Here is a 26,331-nt window from a genome sequence, read left to right on the forward strand (position 1 = left end):
GACATTGTACAGGAGACAGGGATTAAGATCATCCTCAAAAAAAGAAATCCGAAAAGGCAAAATGGCTGTTGAAGGAGGCCTTACAAATAGCTGTGAAAAGAAGAGAAGCAAAAGAAAAGGAGAAAAGGAAAGATATACCCATTTGAATGCAGAGTTCCAAATAATAGCAAGAGAGATAACAAAGCCTTCCTCAGCGATCAATGCAAAGAGATAGAGTAAAACAACATAATGGGAAAGACTAGAGATCTCTTCAAGAAAATTAAAAAAAAAAACAAGGGAACATTTCATGCAAAGATGGGCTCAATAAAGGACAGAAATAGTATGGACATAACAAAAGCAGAAGATATTAAGAAGAAGTAGCAAGAATACACAGAAGAACTGTACAAAAAGATGTTCACAACCCAGCTAATCATGATGGTGTGATCACTCACCTAGAGCCAGACATCCTGGAATGTGAAGTCAAGTGGGCCTTAGAAAGCATCACTACAAACAATGCCAGTGGAAGTGATGGAATTTCAGTTGAGCTATTTCAAATCCTGAAAAATGATGCTGTGAAAGTGCCACACTAAATATGCCAGCAAATTTGGAAAACTCAGCAGTGGCCACAGGACTGAAAAAGGTCCGTTTTCATTCCAATCCCAAAGAAAGGCAATGACAGAGAATGCTCCAACTACCACACAATTGCATTCATCTCAGACACTAGTGAAGTAATACCCAAAATTCTCCAAGCCAGGCTTCAGCAATACATGAACAGTGAACTTCCAGACGTTCAAGCTGGTTTTAGAAAAGGCAGAGGAACCAGAGATCAAATTGCAAACATTGGCTGCATCATCGACAAAGCAAGAGAGTTCTAACAAAACATCTATTTCTGCTTTATTGACTATTCCAAAGCCTTTGACTGTGTAGATCACAATAAACTGTGGAAAATTCTGAAAGAGATGGGACTACCAGACCAACTGATCCACATTTTGAGAAACCTGTATGCAGGTTAAGAAGCAACAATTAGGACTGAACATGGAACAAACTGGTTCCAAGTAGGAAAAGGAGTATGTCAAGGCTGTATATTGTCACCCTGCTTATTTAACTTATATGCAGAGTACATCATGAGAAACACTGGGCTGGAACAAGTACAAGCTGGAATCAAGATTGCTGGGAGAAATATCAATAACCTCAGATATGCAGATGACACCACCCTTATGGCAGAAAGTGAAGAACTAAAGAGCCTCTTGATGAAAGTGAAAGTGGAGAGTGAAAAAGTTGGCTTAAAACTCAACATTCAGAAAATGAAGATCATGGCAACCGGTCCCATCATCGCTTCATGGGAAATAGATGGGAAACAGTGGAAGCAGTGGCTGATTTTATTTTCCTGGGCTCCAAAATCACTGCAGATGGTGATTGCAGCCATGAAATTAAAAGACGCTTACTCCTTGAAAGGAAAGTTATGACCAACCTAGATAGCATATTAAAAAGAAGAGACATTACTTTGTTGATAAAGGTCCATCTAGTCAAGGCTATGGTTTTCCTAGTAGTCATGTATGTGTGTGAGAGTTGGTCTATGAAGAAAGCTGAGTGCCGAAGACTTGATGCTTTTGAACTGTGGTGTTGGAGAAGACTCTTGAGAGTCCCTTGGACTGCAAGGAGATCCAACCAGTCCATTATAAAGGAGATCAGTCCTGGATGTTCATTGGAAGGACTGATGCTGAAGCTGAAACTCCAATACTTTGGCCACCTGGTGGGAAGAGCTGACTCATTGGAAAAGACCCTAATGCTGGGAAAGATTGAGGGCAGGAGGAGAAGGGGATGACAGAGGATGAGATGATTGGATGGCATCATCGACTCAGTGGACATAGGTTTGAATAAACTCTGGGAGTTGGTGATGGACAGGGAGGCCTGGTGTGCTGCAGTTCACGGAGTTGCAGAGAGTCAGACACGATTGAGTGATTGAACTGAACTGAACTGAGTCCATCAATGTAACAATTTACAAATATGCTGATTATTACATTTAAACTGATCCATATTAAATATTCACTGATGTAAGTGTATTGCAGGTGTCATTCATTCTGTGATTTGTTTCACACCCTATTATAGCTATAATCCTGGGATTCTGTAGATTGATGTTAGCTCACATTAATTATAGGAAGTCTTCAGCACACATCGTGAATTACTTCTCCATTCTGGAGCCCCTATGAAGAACCTCCATGTGAGCTCACACAATATGTTCCATCCAGGTATATGGGCATGACTTTTTCCACTTTGGCTCAACATCATATATCTTTCTTCCATTATCGAAGTATTTTCTTATTACTGTCGAATCATTGAAATAAATTAGTCCGTTTTGAAACTCTAAAAATTATACTGAAGGTAGAAGTAATATTTATTGAGAGTATGCTTAAGGTTAAGTCAGTTCAGTTCAGTTGCTCAGTTGTGTCTGACCCTTTGTGACCCCATGAACCACAGCAAGCCAGGCCTTCCTGTCCATTACCAACTTCTGGAGTTTACCCAAACCCATGTCCCTGAGTCAGTGATGCCATTCAACCATCTCATCCTCTGTCATCCCCTTCTCCTCCTGCCCTCAATCTTTCCCAGCATTAGGGTCTTTTCAAACGAATCAGCTCTTCCCATCAGGTGGCCAAAGTATTGGAGTTTCAGCTTCAACATCAGTCCTTCCAATGAACATCCAGGACTGATCTCCTTTAGGATGGACTGGTTGGATCTCCTTGCAGTCCAAGGACTCTCAAGAGTCTTCTCTAACACCACAGTTCAAAGGCATCAATTCTTCAACGCTCAGCTTTCTTAATAGTCCAACTCTCACATACATACATGACTATTGGAAAAACAATAGCCTTGACTAGACGGACCTTAGTTGGCAAAGTAATGTCTCTGCTTTTGAATATACTATCTAGGTTGATCATAACTTTTCTTCCAAGGAGTAAGCGTCTTTTAATTTCATGGCTGCAGTCACCATCTGCATGATTCTGGAGCCCCCAAAAATAAAGTCTGACACCGTTTCCACTGTTTCCCCATCTATTTCCCATGAAGTGATGGGACCGGATGCCATGATCTTCATTTTTTCAATGTTGAGCTTTAAGCCAACTCTTTCACTCTCCTCTTTCACTTTCATCAAGAGGCTTTTTAGCTCCTCTTCACTTTCTGCCATAAGGGTGGTGTCATCTACATATCTGAGGTTATTGATATTTCTCCCGGCAATCTTGATTCCAGCTTGTGCTTGTTCCAGCCCAGCGTTTCATTAATTCATGATAATTAAACCAGTTGTCAAGTAGACTTGAAAGGAATTCTTATGGGAAACTCTGCTTATACACCAGAATTTCAGAAGCAGATTTGTAGGTTTGTATAAAACAGTTGTAATAAATTATTGTAAATTTGATGAAGTTAGGAAGACCAATTCTAATCATGAATTGTTTGTCTTACTAGAGAAGTGTGAAATAAAAATATTTATGGGTAGATAAGAAAAATGTAAAGCAATTTTAAAGAAATTTATTTCCTAAAATTATATAAAAATTAATTTAATAAATAACAAAATATGACTTTAATAAGTACTTTTGTACTGATCATTTTTCATTGACTTAGAATACATTATATCCATTCCATTATTTTTTTTTCTTTTCAGGGGAAAATAAACCTTGTTTGTATCTTGTGATATGGTTTCTGTTATTTTGGCTTGGTGTTCATCTTTGAACATCTTTGAAGTATGTCTTGCTTTCTTTGTCTATATATTTTTCCTTTGTTCTATTTTCCTGACTTTAATTTAATGGAATTTATTCTTTTTTTTTTTAATTCCCATGATCTCTTTTACTTCATCTCGTGTAAATAATATTTTGTTGTTGCTCAGTCACAAAATCACATTCAGCTCTTTGTGACACCAGGGACTGCAGCTTGCCAGGCTTTTCTGTCCTCCATTAACTTCTGGAATTTGCTGAAGCTCATGTCCATTGAGGCTGTGATGCCATCCAACCATCTCATCCTCTATCGTCCCGCCTTCACTCTTTCCCAGCATCAGAGACTTTTCCAATGTGTCAGCTCTTCCCATTAGGTGGCCGAAGTAATAGAGCTTCAGCTGCAGCACTTCAACATCTGACCTTCCAACGAATCCCTTGATGGTCATTTGAGTTGTTTCTATTCTTTGGCTTTCATTCATAGTGCTTATGAACATTCTCATGCATGCACTTAGGTGAATTTATGCTTTCAAATAACTTTAGATACTGAAGATTAGACCAAAACCAGATGGCTTTGTGATGAAATGTACCAAATATTATTAAAAACAAAATCAATCATTCAACAGTGCAGAAGAGGACAGCATTTGGGAGGTCAATGATCAGCAACATAAAAGAAAGTTTGCAGGATTGTTGTCATTCATTCGCTAAATTGTGTCAGACTCTTTTTGGTCACATGTACCGTAGCCCACCAGGTTTCCCTTGTCCATGGGATTTTCCAGGCGGGAATGCTGGCCTGGGGCTTCTCCAGGGGATCTTACTGACCAGGGCCCATATCTGCTGCTCCTGCATTGGCAGCAGAATTCTTTACCACTGATTCACTAAGGAAGCCCAGTTTCGAGAATTATGTTGTGAAAAAGACTCATCCACATACCCTAGTCAGCCAAAATCTGGAACTTTATAACCAAGGATACTTTTTTCTTTGCTGAGCCAGTCTTTCTGAATCCCATTTTTACATGAAGCTAGCCTGTACCCTGACTATTACAGATTCTCTTCCTAGAAAAATATCATCTTTGGGAAGACTGTTCTTTGCTTAATGGAATTTTCCTTCTGTTTGAAAAGACTTAGCTACTATTGTCCAAATCATGCTGGCTGGTATTAGCATGTTTTAGAAAATGTCTGCCAACAGTATAAGCCTTTCAACAGCCCCTGGTATTTTATGTAATACTTTCTTTAATATAGTAATGAATTTTATTTTCTCAGTTCTGGTAATCATAGTACAATGTTGCTGAAAATGTCCAATCAGTGGTGATGAGAAATATTAACAGTGGAGTTAGACTACCAGTGTTCAAACATGTTGACTAGTGAGTGATCATGGACCACTGGTTTACTGTGTTCTTTAGTTTCATCCTCTATAAATTGCAACGTTCAGGTACATTTATTGAGGTTTAGAGCTAGGTGCTGGGGAAACGGTGCTGAACAAACTAAACAAGAATCCTCATTCATTAAACTTACAGGATAATGTGAGGTGCAGCAGACAAGAACCCAAACACACTAGTAAAATACGACAAAATCTTAAATGTAGATAACTGCTATGGAAAATAAATGAAACTCACAAGGGGGAAGGGAATAGGTACACTTTTGAATGTTCTTATTAAGAATAAAATAGGAAGGAAAGCATGCATTTCTCTGCAAATAGGACATTTCTGAATGAAAGGGAAAAATGGGAAAATTCCAAGAACTATCAGCATTAGTGTGGACAGAAGAGTTAGGGTGTCAGTCGTCAAATCAAAATGACTATGATTGATAGAATAATACAGAATGAGTTAATGCAGGTAAGGAGTGGGACAAGGTCACTGTGGAACAGTGGGCTATCATGAAGATTATAACACAAAAAGAACAACCATATGACAAAGAAACCCCACTCCTAGGCGTATACCTGGAAAAAACTATAATTCATAAAATGCATACACTCAAATGTCCATCGCAACGCTATTCACAAAGGCCAGAACGTAGAAATAAGCTATATGTCCATTAACAGAGTGAAACTTTAATTCAAAAATTTATTTTTAATAATCATAACAAACATAGGAATTATGAGAAAGGCAATGCTATTTTAAAATGCACAGAATTTCAACCAAAAAAGCAGTTTTCTGAAGCTTTTGACACATCACACACATTTAGGGGTTTTAAGTGTTTTCAGAAAGCTACTGAAGAAATATCACTGCATGCAGATTTTTAACTTGATGAATTTGCACACATGTCATGTCCAAAGCATTGCAGAATGAGTCTGGATTTTCCCCATTTGCCAAAAACACATTCACCCTAGATTTCAATGACAGAAGAATAACTAATGGTAAACTTGTAAGAGTACAAAGAAAGCTGCTGAAAACTTCATAGGAAATGAGAGAAATGCGACTCATCTAATGCAATACCACGTACATACGAACTATCGATCTAGAGCATGTGCTGTTGTTGCTGGCCCCTAATTGGTGTCCAACTCTTTGTGACCGCGTGGACTCTAGCCCGCCAGGTTCTTCTGTCCATGGGCGTTTCCAAGCAAGAATACTGGAGCGAGTGCGATTTCCTTCTCCAGGGAATCTTCTGGGACCAGGGCTCAAACTGGTAACTCCTGCATTGACAGGCGGATTCTTTTCCGCTGAGCCATCAGGGAAGTCCCTCAGAAGAACATGTTATTGCTGCTGTTCAGCTTCTCTGTTCTGTCTGACACATGTGTGTGGCTACATGGACGGTCGCTCATGAGCCTCCTCTGTCTGTGGGGACTGCCAGGCGAGAATACTGGAGTGGGTTACCATTTCCTTCTCTGGAGAATCTCCCTAAATCAGGGATTAAGCCAGTATCTCCTTCATTAGCAGGCCAATTTTTTACCACTAAGCCAACAGGAATGCCCAGAAGAACATATATAAAACCTTTTTCTTTTCCAATTTTATATTTTCCAAGTTTTTTGAAGAAATCTTGAAGTGTTGAGCATTTACTTAGTTGTTTGTGTATTTGTCTTTTAAGTAAACTAAAGATAATTTATAAATTAGAATAATATTCTTTAAGAAAAAAATAAAACATTATAAGTTAAAAATAAGCAAGGATGTGAACATTCTAATAGTTAGCATTTCTTTGAAGGCCTTAAATGCTTTACATCAATTGTGTGATATAATATCTACAATAACACTATATATCTGGAATTATTACTTACTTGGTGAGGTTGAGGAAACGAGTCCAAAAGTTTCAGTGATTTTTTCAAATGTTACAGAGCTACAAGGCTTGCAAATCAAGAAAAGAAATCCTGTAACGGATAGTTCCAAAGCAAGTGCTACTAATCACTCTGTTATATTGCTTCTCCACAAAGTACATTAAATAATTTCTAAAACTGTTATTACTGTTCCTAAAATGGACCTCTTTTCATAATAAAATTCTCTAAATTTGTATGATACTGTTTAAAAGGTAATAACTATACGTCATCATTCTGCAAATCAGTTGTCCTTAAAAGAACACCATGAATTTAGCATGTTTCAACACTGCAAATTATTTTCTTAAGGCATATTCCAGGAAAAGGGCTTCCCATGGCTCAGGGTCAAAATTTGTTGCCAGTGCAGGAGATGTAGAGGATGCATGGTTCAATCCCTGGGTTGGGAAGATCCCTTGGAGAGGAAATGACAACCCATTTCCGTATTCTTGCCTGGAATATTCTGTAGACAGAGGAGCCTGGCGACCCATGGGGTCGCCAAGAGTCGAACATGACTGAGCATGACCACAGTGCCAAGAAATGCCCAAGATCATATTAGATCAAGCAAAGAATCATTCAAAAAAGAAAGCAAATAAATAAATAGTTCGGTTTGTTTCTGGAAAGAGAAAAAAGTGAAATAAAATACAGATAAGGAAAAAATAAAATAAAATGGTGAGCATGAACACTTACCTTCAATGCTATTTTAATTGTTCAGAACCCTTTACCTGGGCTTCCCTCATAGCTCAGTTGGTAAAGAATCCACCTGCAATGCAGAAGACCCCGGTTTGATTCTGGAGTCTGGAAGATCCCCTGGAGCAGGGACAGGTTAGCCACTCCAGTATTCTTGGGCTTCCCTTGTGGCTTAGCTGGTAAAGAATCTGCCTGAAATGCAGGAGACCCGAATTCGATCTCTGGATTAGGAAGACTCCCTGGAGAAGGGAAAGGCTCCCCACTCCAACATTCTGGCCTGGAGAATTCCGTGGACTGTATAGTCCGTGGGGTCACAAAGAATTGGACACGACTGAGCGACTCTCACTTCGTCTTCTGTACGACTCTACTGAGAGCATTTTTTACTTCCTTGTTTCGAAGACTATATATGAGTGGATTCAGCATGGGGATGACAATAGTATAAAACACAGAAGCTATCTGATCCTTTCCCAAAGAGTAGGATTTATTTGGTTTTAAGTAAGTAAAAATCATAGTGCCATAAAAGACGGTGACCCCCAGAAGATGTGATGCACAGGTAGAGAAAGCTTTTTGCTTACTAGAAGTGGAAGTAATTTTCAGGATGGTAGACACGATGGAGACATAGGACACTGCTATTGTAAGAAGAGACAGCACTAGGCTGGAGCCAGCAAAAGTGGATATGATGATTTCTATGTCATGTGTGTCAGTGCAGGACAGGGCTAAAATCGGGGATAGATCACAGAAAAAGTGAAAGACTATATTGGATTCGCAGAAATGCAATCTGCTCATGCAAAGTCCATTAACAAAAGAGTCCATAAAGCCCATCAAATAACATCCAAAGACTAGGGAGCAGCAGTGTCTGGTGGACATGACAATCGGGTAATACAGAGGGCTGCAGATGGCTGCATAGCGATCGTACGCCATGGAGGAGAGAAGGAAACACTCAGTGGCGCCCAAGAAGACAAAGAAAGACATCTGAGTGAAGCAGTTCAGGTGTGAAATATTCTGCTTGGAAGTCAATAGGTTGTCTAAGGTTTTAGGGGTGATGACACTTGAGTAACTGAGGTCAAGAAATGACAAGTGACTGAGGAAAAAGTACATGGGGCTGTGAAGCCGGGAATCCAGGTAGATTAACAGGATCATCCCCACATTCCCCAGCACAGTGATCAGGTATATCAGGAGGAAGAGGGTGAAGAGGACCAGCCGGATCTCTTCAGAGTCTGTCAGTCCCATGAGGATGAAGTCAGACACCTGTGTGATATTCCTTCTGCCCATAGTGTTCAAATGCTCCAAATTGTTGAGAAATCAAAGTTGATGATATTCAGCAGGAATTACTTCAAAAATTAAAAAAAAAAATTACTTTGTGTATGTATGAATGACAACTTATTTAAATTAATTTAGTGTTTCCATGAAGTGATGATATGGAGGTGTGTATAGTGTACGTGGAGACAAAAACTTATCTTGATTTCCAAATATAAAAATAGGTGTGAGTTGAGACTTGGATATATTATAACAAAAACTAATTCATTGAAGAATTAGAATAAGCCTGATATGGTCTTAAATTCTCCTGTTAAGGCATTTAATTAATGCATTCCATGAGATTTTTATATCATAATTAGTACTGTTTTAGCCATATTTTTCTGATGAGACAAAGTGCACAGATAATTTAATTAACTTGTCCAGATCTAGAACTACTAAATTTTGAAACTGCAATTCCGCCTCCATAGAGTAACTCCAGAGAGCATGTCCATAATACCATGAGATTTTTATATCATAATTAGTACTGTTTTAGCCATATTTTTCTGATGAGACAAAGTGCACAGATAATTTAATTAACTTGTCCAGATGTAGAACTACTAACTTTTGAATCTGCAATTCCGCCTCGATAGATTGACTCCAGAGAGTATGTCCATAATACCATGTGTGTGGGCTCAGTAATGTCCAACTCTTTGCAAACGCTATGCACTGCAGCCCTCCAGGCTCTTCTGTCCATGGGATTTTCCAGGCAAGAATACTGGAGTGGGTTGCCGTATCCTCCTCCAGTATATCTTCCCCACTCAGAGATCAAACCCATGTCTCCTGCACAGCAGGCAGATTCTTTACCACTACACCACACCATAATACCATACTCCTATTTGTAATTAACTTCAACAAAACCAAGGGTAAACTGCTGGCTATATGATAAAGAATGATAAAAGAATAGTTTTAATGTACTATGTTCTGTTCTTTCATTTCAAATACTATTTAATGTTAATGACAAGTATCCAAACTTAGCTGACTTTAGTAGGGAACATTAAAATGATAGACCATATGTTAGTACTAATTTCCAAAAAATATGATATTTTTCTAACTTGACCACTGAAAATCAAATTTCTTCCAAAATTATATTTCTAAAATATGCTAATGACTTGTAGACCCTGATTATGTCAACTCTGTACTTCTCCTTCCACAAATCCTGACACTTTTTAATAAGGTCTAAAAGATAACTGCATGCGTATTCTGCTGATAAAGTTCCCATCTTATTGGATCCTACCTAAAACCTTCCAAATTTGAGAATGATACTTACTTTCAGCCAAGTCGGTGAAAAAACACTTTCTTCCAGTATTTTCTATCTAGCAGTATGTCAAACTCCATTTTTTCTCACAAATAACACAGGAAGACCATTTCAGTTGAAAATTTCTATGAGGCGATATTTGTTTTCTTTGAGGTAGGTTCTTTTTAAATTTTAGTGCATTCATTTTGTCTTATTCTGAGGACAAAAGAAATCAAATGAAGTTTTGTTCAACTCCTGATCATGCATAAAATTTGCCAGGAAGTTATGTCTAAAATGAGTATCAGGGATCAACTGTGTACATATATGTAAGTGGAGCACCATATCTCCTGCCTCTCATCCTGATAACTCCAGGGTACCTCATATTCTGGAGACTGATGATAATGCAAACTTTGGTCATCTCTGTGGACCAATTTCCAAGCAAGATTACTGGGCATGTCTCCAAGGACAAAATTTCGAGTACTAGATGCTGCAATACTAAGTTCTGAGAAACTAATTTTTTCCCTTAAAAGCTGATGTATGGCAAAACCAATACAGTATTGTAAAAGAAACTAAAGTAAAATTTAAAATAAATAAATAAATGAGCAGTTTCTGGCTTAGGTCAGGTAATTTCTCAAGATGGATTTTTTAGGCCTATTATGCAGTGTAATCAACCAGCTCCAAGAACATCCTAAGGAGAAACGTGTGTGTTTAGTATACTTAATATGTCTGAATTTCCCTTGGCCTTCAAAACGTATATTCCAGCTCTGCTCCTATATTATCTGCCTGAAACATCTTTTAAAGGAAATCATAAACATAAAAAAGAAGTTTCTAAATAAATACTTGGGTCTTGATTCTCTAGAGTTTTGATAAATCAAACTCCCCAACCCCCTTTTCTTAAATTTAACCAGAGGAAAACTAAATGAAAGATTATACAAAAATGATCCCTTTAGATGCTTTCTGACTCAAAGTACAATTTTTCTCTTAGGTATATGCCTTCCCTTTTATGCAATGATTCAAAGCAGAAGCAAGCTGATGATACCACATTCAAAGCAAAAATCCAAGTAGAACAAAAAAAGCAGCCACACAGTGAAGAGCCTAACGCTGTGGCCGTCCAACGTGATGCTCTAAATCTATGCCTACTGTGGTAGAGAAACTGTTTTTAGAGGAATACTTACTTATTCTGTGACTGAAACTGTCAGGGATGGAATGATGCATTTTTTACAATGAAACGTTTATATTTAAATTGTGACAATATAATAGGAGAGGACTTCCCAGGTGACACTAGTGGTAAAGAATCTGCTTGCCAGTGCAGGAGACACAAGAGACACGGGTTCAATTCCTGGCCTGGGAAGATGCCCTGGAGGAGGAAACGGCAGCCCACTCTAGTATTCTGGCCTACTGAATCCCATGGACAGAAGAGCCTGATGGGCTACAGTCCTTAGTGTTGAAAAGAGCCGGACACGATAGAAGCGACTTAGCACACATGCAGTATAGTAGTAAATATGTACATTGGGGGGAAAAAAGTAAATATAATAAAATTCAAAGGACAATATGAAATAAACAGAGCTAATTTAACATTTTGATTAAAGTTTCCCAATTATCTTTTTCTTCATAAAATGCTTATTTGTAGACCTCTAGATTTGCAATAAAGGACAAAAAATGGTATGGACCTAACAGAAGCAGAAGATATTAAGAAGAGGTGGCAAGAATACACAGAAGAACTGTACAAAAAAAGATCTTCATGATCCATATAATCATGATAGTGTGATCACTCACTTAGAGCCACACATCCTGGAATGTGGGTCAAGTAGGCCTTAGGAAGCATCACTATGAACAAAGCTAGTGGACGTGATGGCATTCCAGCTGGCCTACTTCAAATCCCTGAAGATGATGCTGTGAAAGTGCCGCATTCAATATGCCAGTAAATCTGGAAAATTCAGCAGTTGCCACAGGAATGGAAAAGGCCTGTTTTCATTCCAATCCCAAAGAAAGGCAATTCCAAAGATTGTTCAAACTACATGATTGTAGTCGTCTCACATGCTAGTAAAGTAATGCTCAAAATTCTCCAAGCCAGACTTCAGCAATACATGAACTGTGAACTTCCAGATGTTAAAGCTGGTTTTAGAAAAGGCAGAGGAACCAGAGATCAAATTGCCAACATCCGCTGGATCATGGAAAAAGCAAGAGAGTTCCAGAAAAACATTTATTTCTGTTTCATTGACCATTCCAAAGTCTCATACTGTGTGGATCACAATAAATTGTGGAAAATTCTGAAAGAGATGGGAATAACAGACCAACTGACCAGCCTCTTGAGAAACCTATAAGCAGGTCAGGAAACAACAGTTAGAACTGGACATAGAGCAACAAACTGGTTCCAAATAGGAAAAGGAGTGTGTCAAGGCTGTGTATTGTCACCCTGCTTATTTAACGTCTATTCAGAGTACATCATGAGAAACGCCGGGCTGGAAGAAGCACAAACTGGAATCAAGACTGCCAGGAGAAATATCAATAAGCTCAGAAATGCAGATGACACCACCCTTATGGCAGAAAGTGAAGAGGAACTAAAGAGCATCTTGATGAAAGTGAAAGAGGAAAGTGAAAAAGTTGGCTTAAAGCTCAACATGCAGAAAACGAAGATCATGGCATCCGGTCCCATCACTTCATGGGAAATAGATGGGGAAACAGTGGAAACAGTGGCTTACTTAATTTTTCTGGGCTCCAAAATCACTGCAGATGGTGATTTCAGCCATGAAATTACCATGAAATTGAAAGATGCTTACTCCTTAGAAGGAAAGTTAAGACCAACCTAAACAGCATATTAAAAAGCAGAAACATTACTTTGTCAACAAAGGTCTGTCTAGTCAGGGCTATGGTTTTTCCAGTGGTCATGTATGGAGGTGAGAGTGGGACTATAAAAAAAACTGAGCACTGAAGAATTGATGCTTTTGAACTGTGGTGTTGGAGAAGACTCTTGAGAGTCCCTTGGACTGCAAGGAGATCCAACCAGTCCATCCTAAAGGAGATCAGTCCTGGGTGTCCATTGGAAGGACTGATGTTGAAGCTGAAACTCCAATACTTTGGCTACCTGATGGGAAATGCTGACTCATTTGAAAAGACCCTGGTGCTGGGAAAGTTTGATCGTAAGAGGAGAAGGGAATGACAGAGGATGAGATTGTTTGATGGCATCACCGATTCAATGGACATGAGTTTGGGTAAACTGTGGGAACTGGTGATAGACAGGGAGGCCTGGTGTGCTGCAGTTCATTGGGTCGCAATGAGTCAGACACGATTAAGCTATTTTCACTTTCACCTTTAATACATACTTTAATACTGGTTATTCTTTGTTGATTTACTCATAACACATTATATATATTCAATAGGTAATTTCTAATCTTTTTATATTTTGGGGAAAGATAAATCTTGTTATAGCCTGTGATATCTTTTCTCTTTCTTTGACTTAGTTTTCATTTTTGGAGGATCGAAATATATGCATATTCTGCATTTTTGATCTATGTTGTCCTACTGTCTTCCTCACTATATTCTTTCTAACTTATCTGTTTATAATTAGAGGATACTTGCTTTACAAATTGTGTTGGCTTCTGTCATACATAAACACGAACCAGCCATAGGTATACATATGTCCTCTCCTTCTTGAACCCTCTTCCCACCTCCCACCCCATCCTACCCCTCTAGGTTGTCACAGAGTACAAGATTTGAGCTCCCTATGTCATATAGTGAATTTCCACTGGCTATCTAATGTTGCATGTGGTAATGTACAGGTTTCCACGCTACTCTCTCAATTTGTCCCCCCGCTCTATCCCCTGTTGTGTCCAAAGTCTGTTCCCTGTGTCTGCGTCTCCGTTGCTGCCCTGCCGATAGGTTCATCATTACCATCTTTCCAGATTCCATATATATACGTCCTGAGAAAACCACAATTGAAAAAGCACATACATTTACCCCAGTGTTCATCACTGACTATATTTTTATGAGACGTATTCACTTTGAAATTATCTGGCAGGACTTGTTTCCCGTTATCTCGCATAAATAATACTTAGAGAAACACAAAGCATAGGCATTTTCTTAAAGCTGTATTCCATGAATTTCACATTTTGTACAACACCAAAGCCTTTGACTATGTGGATAACCATAAACTGCGGAAAATTATGAAAGAGATGGGAATATCAGACCACCTGACCTACCTCCTGTGAAATCTGTATGCAGGTGAAGAAGCAACAGTTAGAACTGAACGTGGAACAACAGACTGGCTCCAAATTGGGAAAGGAGAATGTCAAGGCTGTATACTGTCCCCCTGCTTATTTAACTTATATGCAGAGTACATCATGAGAAACGCTGGACTGGAAGAAACACAAGCTGGAATCAAGATTGCCAGGAGAAATATCAATAAGCTCAGATATGCAGATGACACCACCCTTATGGCAGAAAGCAAAGAAAAAACTAAAGAGCCTCTTGATGAAAGGGAAAGAGGAGAGTGAAAAAGTTAGCGTAAAGCTCAGCAGTCAGAAAACTAAGATCATGGCATCTGGTCCCATCACTTCATGGGAAATAGATAGGGAAACAGTGGAAAAAGTGGCTGACTTTTTTTCTTCTGAGCTCCAAAATCACTGCAGATGGTGATTGCAGCCATGAAACTAAAAGACGCTTACTCCTTGGAAGGAAAGTTAAGACCAACCTAAACAGCATGTTAAAAAGCAGAGACATTACTTTGCCAATAAAGGTCCATAGGGTCAAGGCTATGGTTTTTCCAGTGGTCATGTATGGATGTGAGAGTTAGACTATAAAAAGGCTGAGCACCGAAGAATTGATGCTTTTGAACTGTGGTGTTGGAGAAGACTCTTGAGAGTCCCTTGGACTGCAAGGAGATCCAACCAGTCCATCCTAGAGGAGATCAGTCCTGGATGTTCATTGGAAGGACTGATGCTGAAGCTGAAACTCCAGTACTTTGGCCACCTCATGCGAATAGTTGACTCATTGGAAAAGACTCTGATGCTGGGAGGGATTGGAGGCAGGAGGAGAAGGGAATGACAGAGGATGAGATGCCTGGATGGCATCACTGACTCGATGGGCATGAGTTTGGGTGAATCTGGGAGTTGATGATGGACAGGGAGGCCTGGTGTGCTGTGGTTCATGGGGTCGCAAAGAGTCGGACACGACTGAGCCACTGAACTGAACTGATAGTCCATGGGGTCTCAAAGAGTAGGACACCACTGAGTGACTTTCACTTTTAATGGACTGGAAATAGATAATAATGCAACATTTGGTCATCCCAATTACCAAGGAAGATTTATCAGAATGTCTCCAAGTACAAAAGTTCAAGGACTAAATGCAGTTGTGCTCTGTTTTGAGAAGCTGATTGTCTCTTCCTTAGGAGCCATACAATGAATAGCTTAATAGGTTGCCCTTTGTGATTTGCTAAATTTATCCCTGGATGGTAGAGAAACTATTTCTAGAGAAATTATTTATCTATCATTGAAGCCACCAAGGGTGAAATGACATATTTTTTACAGTGAAAATTTTATATTTAAACATGTAATACAGTTATAGGCATTAATATGTTCATTAGAAACGAGACTACAACAAAATTCAAAGAATAAAATCAAAATTATCAAAATTTTGTCACATTTTAATAAATTTCTCCCAATTATGGTTTGTTCATAGAATGCATATTTGTATACCTCTAGATTTTCATACAGAGAAGGCAATGGCACCTCTCTCCAGTATTCTTGCCTGGAAAATCCCATGGACGGAGGAGCCTGGTGGGCTGCAGTCTCTGGGGTCGCAGAGAGTCAGACACAACTCAATGACTTCACTTTCACTTTTCACTTTCATGCATTGGAGAAGGAAATGGCAGCCCACTCCAGTGTTCTTGCCTGGAGAATCCCAGGGATGGGGAGCCTGGTGGGCTGCCGTCTATGGGGTCGCTCAGAGTCAGACAAGACTGAAGCGGCTTAGTAGCAGCAGCAGCAGCAGATTTTCGTAATTAATATCAGAATGCTTGTTCAATACCCGTTCTCAATTTATGCTAAAATTTCATAACATATTATGACCAACGCCATATTAGCCTTTTGTAAAATCCATAATTTCATGTTCTATGCATTGACTGATAGCTCACAACCAACTTTGTTCTAGTGAAGTCTTCCTCAAATGTTAAGAACTTTCTTAAATATTATTTGTCCAACATGAGGAAACAAAGAAAGACTTAGAAGTAATAACAGAGCATCAGATTAAAATATTCTTGTGAAGCTTTTTTTTTTAAATCTGAGTTTTTAATTTTTTTTTCCTTTTTTTCAAATTATTATTTTTTACTTTACAATATTGTATTGGTTTTGCCACACATCAACATGAATCCACCACGGGTGTACACGTGGTCCCAATCCTGAACCCCCTCCTTCCTCCCCCTCCATCAACTCATGATAATTATACCTATTTTATGTAGATTTAAAAATGATTCTTACAGGAATCTCTGCTCATACTTCAGAATTTCAGGAGATAATTTGTTGGTTTGGATAAAGGAGCTACTTTTGCATTTATTGTATCATTTTTGAACTTTGGATGGAGAAGGAAATGGCAGCCCACTCCAGTATTCTTGCCTGGAAAATCCCATGGATCACGGAGCCTGGTAGGCTACAATCCATGGGGTCACAAAGAGTCAGACACGACTGAGCGGCTTCACTTCACTTCACTTTGAAATTTAGAAGGGCAAATTTAGTCACCAAAAGTTAGTTTAACTAAAACAAATGTGAAATAAAAATCAGGTTTATGGCAAGATAAGATAAAACTAAACAAATTTTTAATTTTTGCTTTAAATTGTATAAAAATTTTAACATGCATACTCACTTTTGAATGCTTATATCACACTTTACTCATTCATCATTATCTGATGGCCATTTGAGTTGTTTCTATTCTATAGCTGTTATTCACACTGCTTATGAACATTTTCATGCATTTTCTTAAGTGGATTCATGCTTTCAATCAACTTGAATAGATACTGAAGAGAAGGCCCAGGCACAGATGGTTTTACTGGTAAATTCTACCAGTACTTAAGAAAAATCATTGATACTTTCAACAATGCAGAAGAGGACAACATTTGGGGGCTAACCAATCAAAAACATAAAAGAAATGCAATTTCCAGGATTATTCTGTGAAAAAGAGTCATCCACACACCCTACACAGTTAACATCTAGGAATTTACAACCGAGAATATTGTTTTCTTTATTGAGACACTGTTTTTGAATCCCACTCTTACACCAACATAGCCTATTCCCTGACTATTACAGGTTTTTTTTAGAATAATACTATTGAGGGATAAACTGTTCTTTAATTTTCCTTCTGTGAATAGGACTGTGACTGTATGTTTGCAAAGGCCTATCTAGTAATGCCAAAACTACACTGTCTTCAATCAGTATTTCCAGAGAATGTCTGCCAGCTACATACACCTTTCAACAGCCCCTGGTATTTTCTTTAATGTTTTCTTTACTATAGCTATGAATTCTAATTTTTCAACTCTGATAATTGTAGTACAATTATGTTGAAAAAATATCCAATCAGAAATTGGTGATAAAGCATATGAACACTAGAGTTAGGGTATCTGTATTCAAATGTGAGCTAGCTTGTTCTTTAACTAGTGGACTGACTATGGACCACTGTTTACTCTTTCTGCTCTGCAGTTTCCTCATCTGTAAATTGCAACCTTCAGATATATTTTGAAGCATAGATCTAGTGCTGGGGATACAATGCTGAACAAATTAAGCAAGAATCCTGAAATTATTAAGTTTATATGATAGTGTGTGTGTGGAGGTGGGGAGGAGCAGACAAGAAAAAAAATGCAAAAATGCACTAGCAAAATATTATTAATGGTCGGATGTAGATACTTGGTATGGGAAACAAACAAAACATGAAAAAGAATAGAGAACACGTACAATTTTAAATAAAGTGGCAAGGATGTTTTTATTCAATAGAATAAGACTAAAAAAAAAAACTTGTAGTTGTCTATGAACAGACATTTCTGAATGAAGGAAAAATGGAAAAAATCTCAGGTAGTATCAGGACTGGTATGCACAGAAGAGTTAGGATGTCATGTGGTTAAATCAAAGGGAATATAATTGATACAATAGTAAGGAATGAGTTCATGGAGGTTAGTAGTGGATGCAAGGTTACTATGGACCAGTGGGATCTTATGAAGAGTTTCATTTTTACTCTTAGTGAGATAAGGCCTGTAGGATTATGGATGAAGTAATATATTCCAACATACTCTTTAACAGTATGATCGCTCTGGCTCTCACATTGACATTTAAATTCAAGAGGGACAAGGCCAAGCAGAGACAAGCCCAGAGACTGCCCCAATGATTCTAAGACTATGACGGTTCTTTGAACCAGTGTGGGTAGCAGAAAAAATGTTGAGAAGTAGTCAAAATTCAAATATAACATATGTTTTGAATCTATATATTATCTTGATAGATTGGATGTGAGGTGTGTGAGAAAAAGAGATAATTTCAGGAGTCCTTTTAAGTCATTGACTGAACAAGTAGGAGGATGGCCTTCCATCACCTGGAATTAATATGTAGATGTTGCTGGTACTTACCTGTAAGTTCTCTTGTGAAGATAAACTCTTTTCACTCTATATCTAAATCCCTTTAAATATTGGTGGTAGATGGGAAATACTTAGCAAAATATATTATGATCATTCTATTTATCAATTATTTGACAATAAATGCAGCTGATTATGTTTTTGCATTTCTCTCTGTATCATATTTTATTAAATAGGATTTTGGCATGGCACCATAAAATAGCATATTATATTTTAAATTACTTCAGACTCCATTTTACATAAAATGTGGTATGCACTAATATAACAAGGAATATTTAGGAGAATGAAAATATTTGAAATATTTCATATGGCCTATAGATGATATAACACAATACACATGTGTAATAATATTACTTATGTTTCTATTATCATATAAATGTATTCTAAACTACGTTATTATAAGAAGGGTATAGTCAATTTATAGAGTTTAGGTTGCTTTAAAATTTACCTAATTTAAGAATTGTCCACATCATAGAATCGGTTCATCGTATTTGTTTGCAGAAAATAAGAGGATACATTTCCTAACCATAGAAATAGAAATGAAAGCATAATAAAAGCCTAATTTATAAAAGAGGCTAGAAAACTGAAAAGGGCCCACAAATATATGAAAGTACATTATGCTTATGAATGATAACAAAAAACGCAAAAAGTATATTGTTAAACTAATGGAAGCAAAAACAAGTAGCAATTGCTTTAAGTAAACAATCTTGAAAACATTGAAATCAGAGAAAAGCAGTCATGATTACTTCAAATGGCCTTGATAAATGATAAGTACCTTTTTAAATAAATTATCAGAAAATGACTCATATTTAAAACACTTAAATTTGTTAACAGTTTGAAGTAGTAAAAGCAATGTAAACTTTTAACTCCTAAAAGAGAATTGTACTTTTGCATCTTATTATTAAAATAATCAACTATAATTTTCAAGAGAAAAAAATTATTTAAAAAAATGAAAGTTTATAATTATTATAATGTGAATAAAATGATCTATCTAGTTACAAAAACTTAAACAAAAAATATTAAATGCTTGGTAAATGAATGAAAGAGGAGAGTGAAAAAGTTGGCTTAAAGCGCAACATTCAGAAAATGAAGATCATGGTACCTGGTCCCACCACTTCATGGCAAATAGATGGGGAAACAGTGGAAACAGTGTCAGACTGTATTTTGGGGGCACCAAAATCACTGCAGACAGTGACTGCAGCCATGAAATTAAAAGACACTTACTCCTTGCAAGAAAAGTTATGACCAACCTAGACAGCATATTTAAAAGCAGAGACATTACTTTGCCAACAAAGCTCCGTCTAGTCAAGGGTATGGTTTTTCCTGTGGTCATGTATGGATACGAGAGTTGGACTGTGAAGAAAGCTGAGCGCCGAAGAACTGATGCTTTTGAACTGTGGTGTTGGATAAGACTCTTGAGAGTCCCTTGGACTGCAAGGAGATCCAACCAGTCCATCCTAAAGGAGATCAGCCCTGGACATTCTTTGGAAGGAATGATGATAAATGAAACTCCAGTACTTTGGCCACCTCATGAGAAGAGTTAACTCATGGGAAACAACTCTGATGCCGGGAGGGGTTGGGGGCAGGAGAAGAAGGGGACGACAGAGGATGAGATGGCTGGATGACATCACTGACTCGATGGGCGTGAGTCTGAGTGAACTCCAGGAGATGGTGATGGACAGGGAGGCCTGGAGTGCTGCAATTCACGGGGTCGCAAAGAGTCGGACATGACTGAGTGACTGAATTGAAATGAAAAATATGATCTTAACCTTTAAATAGCAGAGTAGATTAAAATTGAAATTCAATATTATGTACAAGAAAAACTTTAAAATAAGGGAAATTTTTAGCATTCTACCAGACTAAAATTAATGAGCTAACACAAAGACTGAATTCATTGTAAATTTGTAGTTTTACTTCTTATCTCTAACTGTTGCTTCCTGACCTGCATACAGGTTTCTCAAGAGGCAGGTCAGGTGGTCTGGTATTCATGTCTCCTTCAGAATTTTCCACAGTTTGCTATGATCCACACAGTCAAAGGCTTTGGCATAGTCAATGAGAAATCCTGAGCTGAATGAGGCACAAGCTGGAATCAAGATTTCAGGGAGAAATATCAATAATCTCAGATATGCAGATGACACCACCCTTATGGCAGAAAGTGAAGAGGAACTAAAAATCCTCTTGATGAAAGAGAGTCTCGAGAGTGGAAAAGTTGGCTTCTAGCTCAACATTCAGAAAACAAAGATCATGGCATCTGGTCCCATCACTTCATGGGAAATAGATGGGGAAACAGTGGAAACCGAGTCAGACTTTATTTGGTGGGGCTCCAAAATCACTGCAGATGGTGACTTCAACCATGAAATTAAAAGACGTTTACTCCTTGGAAGGAAAGTTATGACCAACCTAGGTAGCATATTCAAAAGCATAGATATTACTTTGCCAACAAAGGTCCGTCTAGTCAAGGCTATGGTTTTTCCAGTGGTCATGTATGGATGTGAGAGTTCGACTATAAAAAGGCTGAAAGCTGAAGAATTGATGCCTTTGAACTGTAGTGTTGGAGAAGACTCCTGAGAGGCCCTTGGACTGCAAGGAGATCCAACCAGTCCATTCTAAATGACATTTTTTAACTTGATGAATTTACAAACACTTCATGTTCAAAGAAGTGCAAAATGAAAGTCAATCTTTCCCATGTATCAAAAACACATTCATCTTAGAATTCATTGACAAAGAAATAAAGTTAATCTTGATAATGTACACAGCAAACTGCAAAAAGGTGCATATGAAATGACAGAAGTATTGTTCTAGCACATTATATATATACATACATAACTATCAATCTGGAAGAAAACATACAAATTTATTAATTTTTAGGGCATTTCTATTTCCTTACATTTTCAACATTTTTTCAAGTTTTCTGCAATATTGACATGTACCATTTTAAATCCAAACCTGTGAGGTGCTGAGTTTTCTCTTAGCTATTTGTGTTTTTGTCCTTTAAATGTACCAAAAGTAATTTTATACAATAAAGAAAATATTCTGTAAGAATAAGACACTGTGCATTAAAAATACTGAACAAATAAGAGTGTTCTAATGATAATGCTGCTGCTGCTAAGTCGCTTTGGTCATGTCGGACTCTATGTGACCCCATAGATGGCAGCCCACCGGGCTCCCCTGTCCCTGGGATTTTCCAGGCAAGAATACTGGAGTGGGTTGCCATTTCCTTCCCCAGTGCATGAAAGTGAAAAGTGAAAGTGAAGTCGCTCAGTCGTGTCCGACTCCTAGTGACCCATGAACTGCAGCCTACCAGGCTCCTCCATCCATGGGATTCTCCAGGCAAGAGTACTGGAGTGAGTTGCCATTGCCTTCTGCCTTCTTCTTCTTCTAATGATAATGGTCTGCCTTTAATCGTACTACCTTAAACACTTACATCAGTTATATGATTTAATCTTTAGAAAAACTCTATGGACCTGGAATCATGATTTATTATGTTAGATTGAGAGAATGTTTTATTTAAGAGTTACACAACTGAAAGAGTTGCAGATATAGAATCAAAAGTCTGGAGTGTTTAGTTCAATAACAAAAGCACTCTGCTATACTGCTTTTCCACAATGTAAATGAAATAATTTCTAAAATTGTCATTGTTCCCAAAATGAAGCTGTTTTCTGTCATAAAATTCTCTGAATCTGCATGAAATACTCTAAAATGTGGTAAATAAAATTTTTATTTTGCTAATCAGTTACCCTTAAAAACAGATAGATTTGCACCATGGATTTAACATGTGTCAGTGTTTCCAATTACAATGTGGATTTCTAAAGGCATATTCTAATAAATGTCCAAGAAAATATTCGGTCAAGCAAAGGATAATTCTACTGAATAAATGAAAAAATAAAGAACAAGTAAAGTCTTCAGTTCATTTCTGGAGAAAAAGGAAGGAAATGCCATAAAGGGAAGAAGAAAAAAATAATAGCTTAAAAGTTCAGCATCACTCTTATTTTAACTGCTTGGAAACCTTTCTTTTCTGAATGACTCTACTGACAGCATTCTTCACTTCCTTGTTTCTAAGACTGTATATAAGGGGATTCAGCATGGGGATGACAATAGTATAAAAAACAGAAGCCACTTGATCCTTTCCCAAGGAGTAGGACTTACTTGGTTTTAAGTAAGTGAAAATCATAGTGCTGTAAAAGATGGTTACTCCCAGGAGATGGGAGGCACAGGTAGAGAAGGCTTTCCGCTTCCCTGAAGTGGAAGAAATTTTCAGGATGGTGGACAGGATGAACACATAGGACACGGATATTGTGATAAGAGACACCACTAGGGTGCAACCAGCGACAATGAATATCATGATTTCAATGTCGTGTGTGTCAGTGCAGGACAGGGATAGAATCGGGGATGTGTCACAGAAAAAGTGGTGGATTACATTGGAGTTGCAGAAATGCAATTTGTTCATGCAAAGCACGTTGACAAAGGAATCTGTAAAGCCAATCAAATAGGATCCAAAGACGAGAGAGCAGCAGCGCCTGGTGGACATAACCACCTGGTAACGCAGAGGGCTGCAGATGGCTGCATAGCGATCGCAGGCCATGGAGGAGAGAAGGAAACACTCAGTGGCGCCCAAGAAGACAAAGAAAGACATCTGAGTGAAGCAGTTCAGGTACGAAATATTCTGCTTGGAAGTCAGTAAGTTGCCTAAGGTTTTAGGGGTGATGACACTTGAGTAACTGAGGTCAAGAAATGACAAGTGACTGAGGAAAAAATACATGGGGCTGTGAAGCTGGGGGTCCAGGCGGATTATCAGGATCATCCCCACATTCCCCAGCACAGTGATCAGGTATATCAGGAGGAAGAGGGTGAAGAGGACCAGCCGGATCTCTTCAGAGTCTGTCAGTCCCATGAGGATGAAGTCAGACACCTGTGTGATATTCCTTCTGCCCATAGTGTTCAAATGCTCCAAACTGTTGAGAAATCAAAGTTGAAACTTACAGAAATTACTATGTTGTGTTGGGTTTCTGTTGCTATATGTGACCTGACATATTTATATTTGCTTAGTATTCCTAAGAACTGATGATAATGAGGTATGGACTGTGTATGAAGAAAAAACATTGATTCCCAAATATATACATAGATGTAAATTGACATTTAAATACAATAAAAAGTAGTATATTGAATAAATTGTATAAGCCTGAAAGTAAAAGAAAGTGAAGTCACTCAGTCGTGTCCCACTCTTTGCGACCCCACGGACTGTAGCCCACCAGGCTCCTCCGTCCATGGGATTCTTCAGGCAAGAGTACTGGAGTGGGGTGCCATTTCCTTCTCCAGGGGATCTTCCCAACCCAGGAATTGAACCCGGGTCTCCCGCATTGGAGGCAGAGGCTTTACCTCTGAGACACCACGGAAGCCTCCTAAATGCTTCCCATTATTAATGCATTTAATGCCCATGAGTTTATTATACCATAGTATTATTACCCACATTTTTCATATGAGAAAAAGGGAACAGAATTTGGGTAATGTGTCTGTCCATAGTTAGAACTATTATGTTGGCTCTGTATTTCTACCAAGATAGACTGACTCCAGAGAGCATGTCCATTACATTCCTGTCATAGTTAATTTCAAACATGCCTACTAAAATGCTATATATATCATAAACAGTCATATTAGAATATTTTTAATATACTATGCTCTGCTACTTCCTCCAATATTATTTAATACTAATGAAAAATAACTATCAATCTTTGGACTTCAGTAGACTGACCACATACTTAGTATTAATTTCCAAAAGACACAAACTTATCATAACCTAGCCATTCAAAATCAATTAAAATGAATAAATTTATATTAAAAAAAAGAAAATCAAATTTCTTCAAAAATTATATTTCTAAATGGCTAAAAGACCAAGATTATAACAACTCTATATTTCTGGGTCTCCCAGTCCTGGCACTACTGAAGGCAAAAATATCTAAAATGATATCTGCATGCATACTCTTCTGATATTATTCATGCTTTATTTGATTTCAACTAAAATCTTCAGTTTTTGAGAACAATACTTACTTGGAAGTAAGATTGACTGAAAAACACCTTCCTCTAATATTATCTGTCTTTCTGTCATATAATATTTGTTTCTTTGGGATAAATTCTTTTTAAATTTTAGTGCAGTCATTTTGTTTTATTCTGAAGGAAAAATTAGTCAACCTAGAAAGTTTGTTCAGTTCCTGATCAAATGTGACATCTGCCAGGAATGTATGTCTAAAATGAATATCAGAAGCAGAGCAGAGTATGCCTTGCCTCTTATCCTAATAATTCCAGGGCACCTCACATACTGGGGATTGATGATTGCAACATTCAGTCATCCCTGTGGACCAATTTCCAATGAATAATTCTTGGCATATCTCCAAGGACAAAAAGGACTTGGCATGTCTTCAGGTCTAAATGCAGGTATGCTAGGTCATGAGAAACTAGATGTCTTCCTTTCCAAGACCCACAGTGAGGGGCCTAACGTCTTGGTCTTCCTGTGTGACGCTCTAAATTTTTGCCTGGGTGGTAGACAAACTATTTCTAGAGCAATTACTCTATGCCTGAAACTGTCAGGGAAGGAATGATTTTTTCATCCCTTCATTCCTAAGGAGAGACTCACTTTTCACAATGAGTCTTTTATATTTAATTGTGTGACACTATTATGGGAGTAGACATTTTCATTAGAAATAACTTGAGAATTTAACAAAATTGAAAGAATGATATGAAAAATTTCAACATTATGTAACATTTTGATAAATTTTGTAACATTTTGATAAATTTCTCCAGATGATTTTTTAATATAATGCTTGTTTGCATACATGTAGAACTTCATAATTATTATCATACTGGATATTCAGTATCCATCCTTATTTTATAATTTAAATTTCATAACATACTATAACCAATGTTATCCTAGTCTCTCATAAAACCAATAACTTCACGTTTTATTTATTTGCTGACACCCTATAACCAACTTTATTCTAGTGAAGTCTTTTTTAGATGTTAAGAATGTTATTGAATATCGTTTATCCAAGGTGAGATAACAAGGAAAGACTGTAAAAAGGGATACACTGGGAATCAGGTTAAAATACTCTTATGAATCTTTCATTAATTCATAAGAATTAAACCAATTTTCATATAGATTTAAAAGTGACTCTTATAGGAAACTCTGGTCATCCTCCCGAATTTCAGGAGATAATTTATTGTTTGGAAAAAAGGAAACAATTGTGCATTTATTGTAATTTTAATGAATTCTGGAAGGGCATTTATACTCACCCAAAGTTTGTTCTGCTAGAATAAGTGTGAAGTAAAATTCATATTTTATGATAAGAAAAATTATAAACAAAAGTGTCCTTCTGTCCTTTCACCTCCTCTCTCCCCTCTACCATGCACTGTGTATCTGCTCTATGCATTGGCCAAACCTCCACTATCAACAGAAACCTGCTCAGCCATAAAAAGCAACATCTGCTAGCATCAACAAAGCAACTCCTTAAGATATTCCTTCTTAATCTCATATGATACCACTATGACCCACGACTTCCCTGGTGGCTCAGATGGTAAAGAATCTGCCTGCAATGTGGGAGAT

General features: G+C 37.7%; 2 protein-coding genes across 2 annotated transcripts; both read right to left on the bottom strand.

The window, feature by feature from the left end:
• Positions 1–7,944: 7,944 nt before the first annotated feature.
• LOC101107043 (olfactory receptor 8H1-like) lies at positions 7,945–8,874 on the bottom strand. Its single transcript, XM_004016773.5, has one exon. The coding sequence runs from the start codon at positions 8,872–8,874 to the stop codon at positions 7,945–7,947; it is 930 nt and encodes a 309-aa protein (XP_004016822.3).
• Positions 8,875–22,722: 13,848 nt separating this feature from the next.
• On the bottom strand, positions 22,723–23,670 carry LOC101106793 (olfactory receptor 8H1-like). Its single transcript, XM_012096434.4, has one exon. The coding sequence runs from the start codon at positions 23,668–23,670 to the stop codon at positions 22,723–22,725; it is 948 nt and encodes a 315-aa protein (XP_011951824.3).
• Between the last annotated feature and the right edge of the window lie 2,661 nt (positions 23,671–26,331).

The sequence above is a fragment of the Ovis aries genome, chromosome 15 (assembly GCF_016772045.2).
Source record: "Ovis aries strain OAR_USU_Benz2616 breed Rambouillet chromosome 15, ARS-UI_Ramb_v3.0, whole genome shotgun sequence".
NCBI classification, from domain to species: Eukaryota; Metazoa; Chordata; class Mammalia; order Artiodactyla; family Bovidae; genus Ovis; species Ovis aries.

Bases quoted from the DNA above. Each gene is read 5' to 3' on its own strand.
- LOC101107043 (XM_004016773.5), bottom strand. From the start codon at position 8,874: ATGGGCAGAAGGAATATCACACAGGTGTCTGACTTCATCCTCATGGGA.
- LOC101106793 (XM_012096434.4), bottom strand. From the start codon at position 23,670: ATGGGCAGAAGGAATATCACACAGGTGTCTGACTTCATCCTCATGGGA.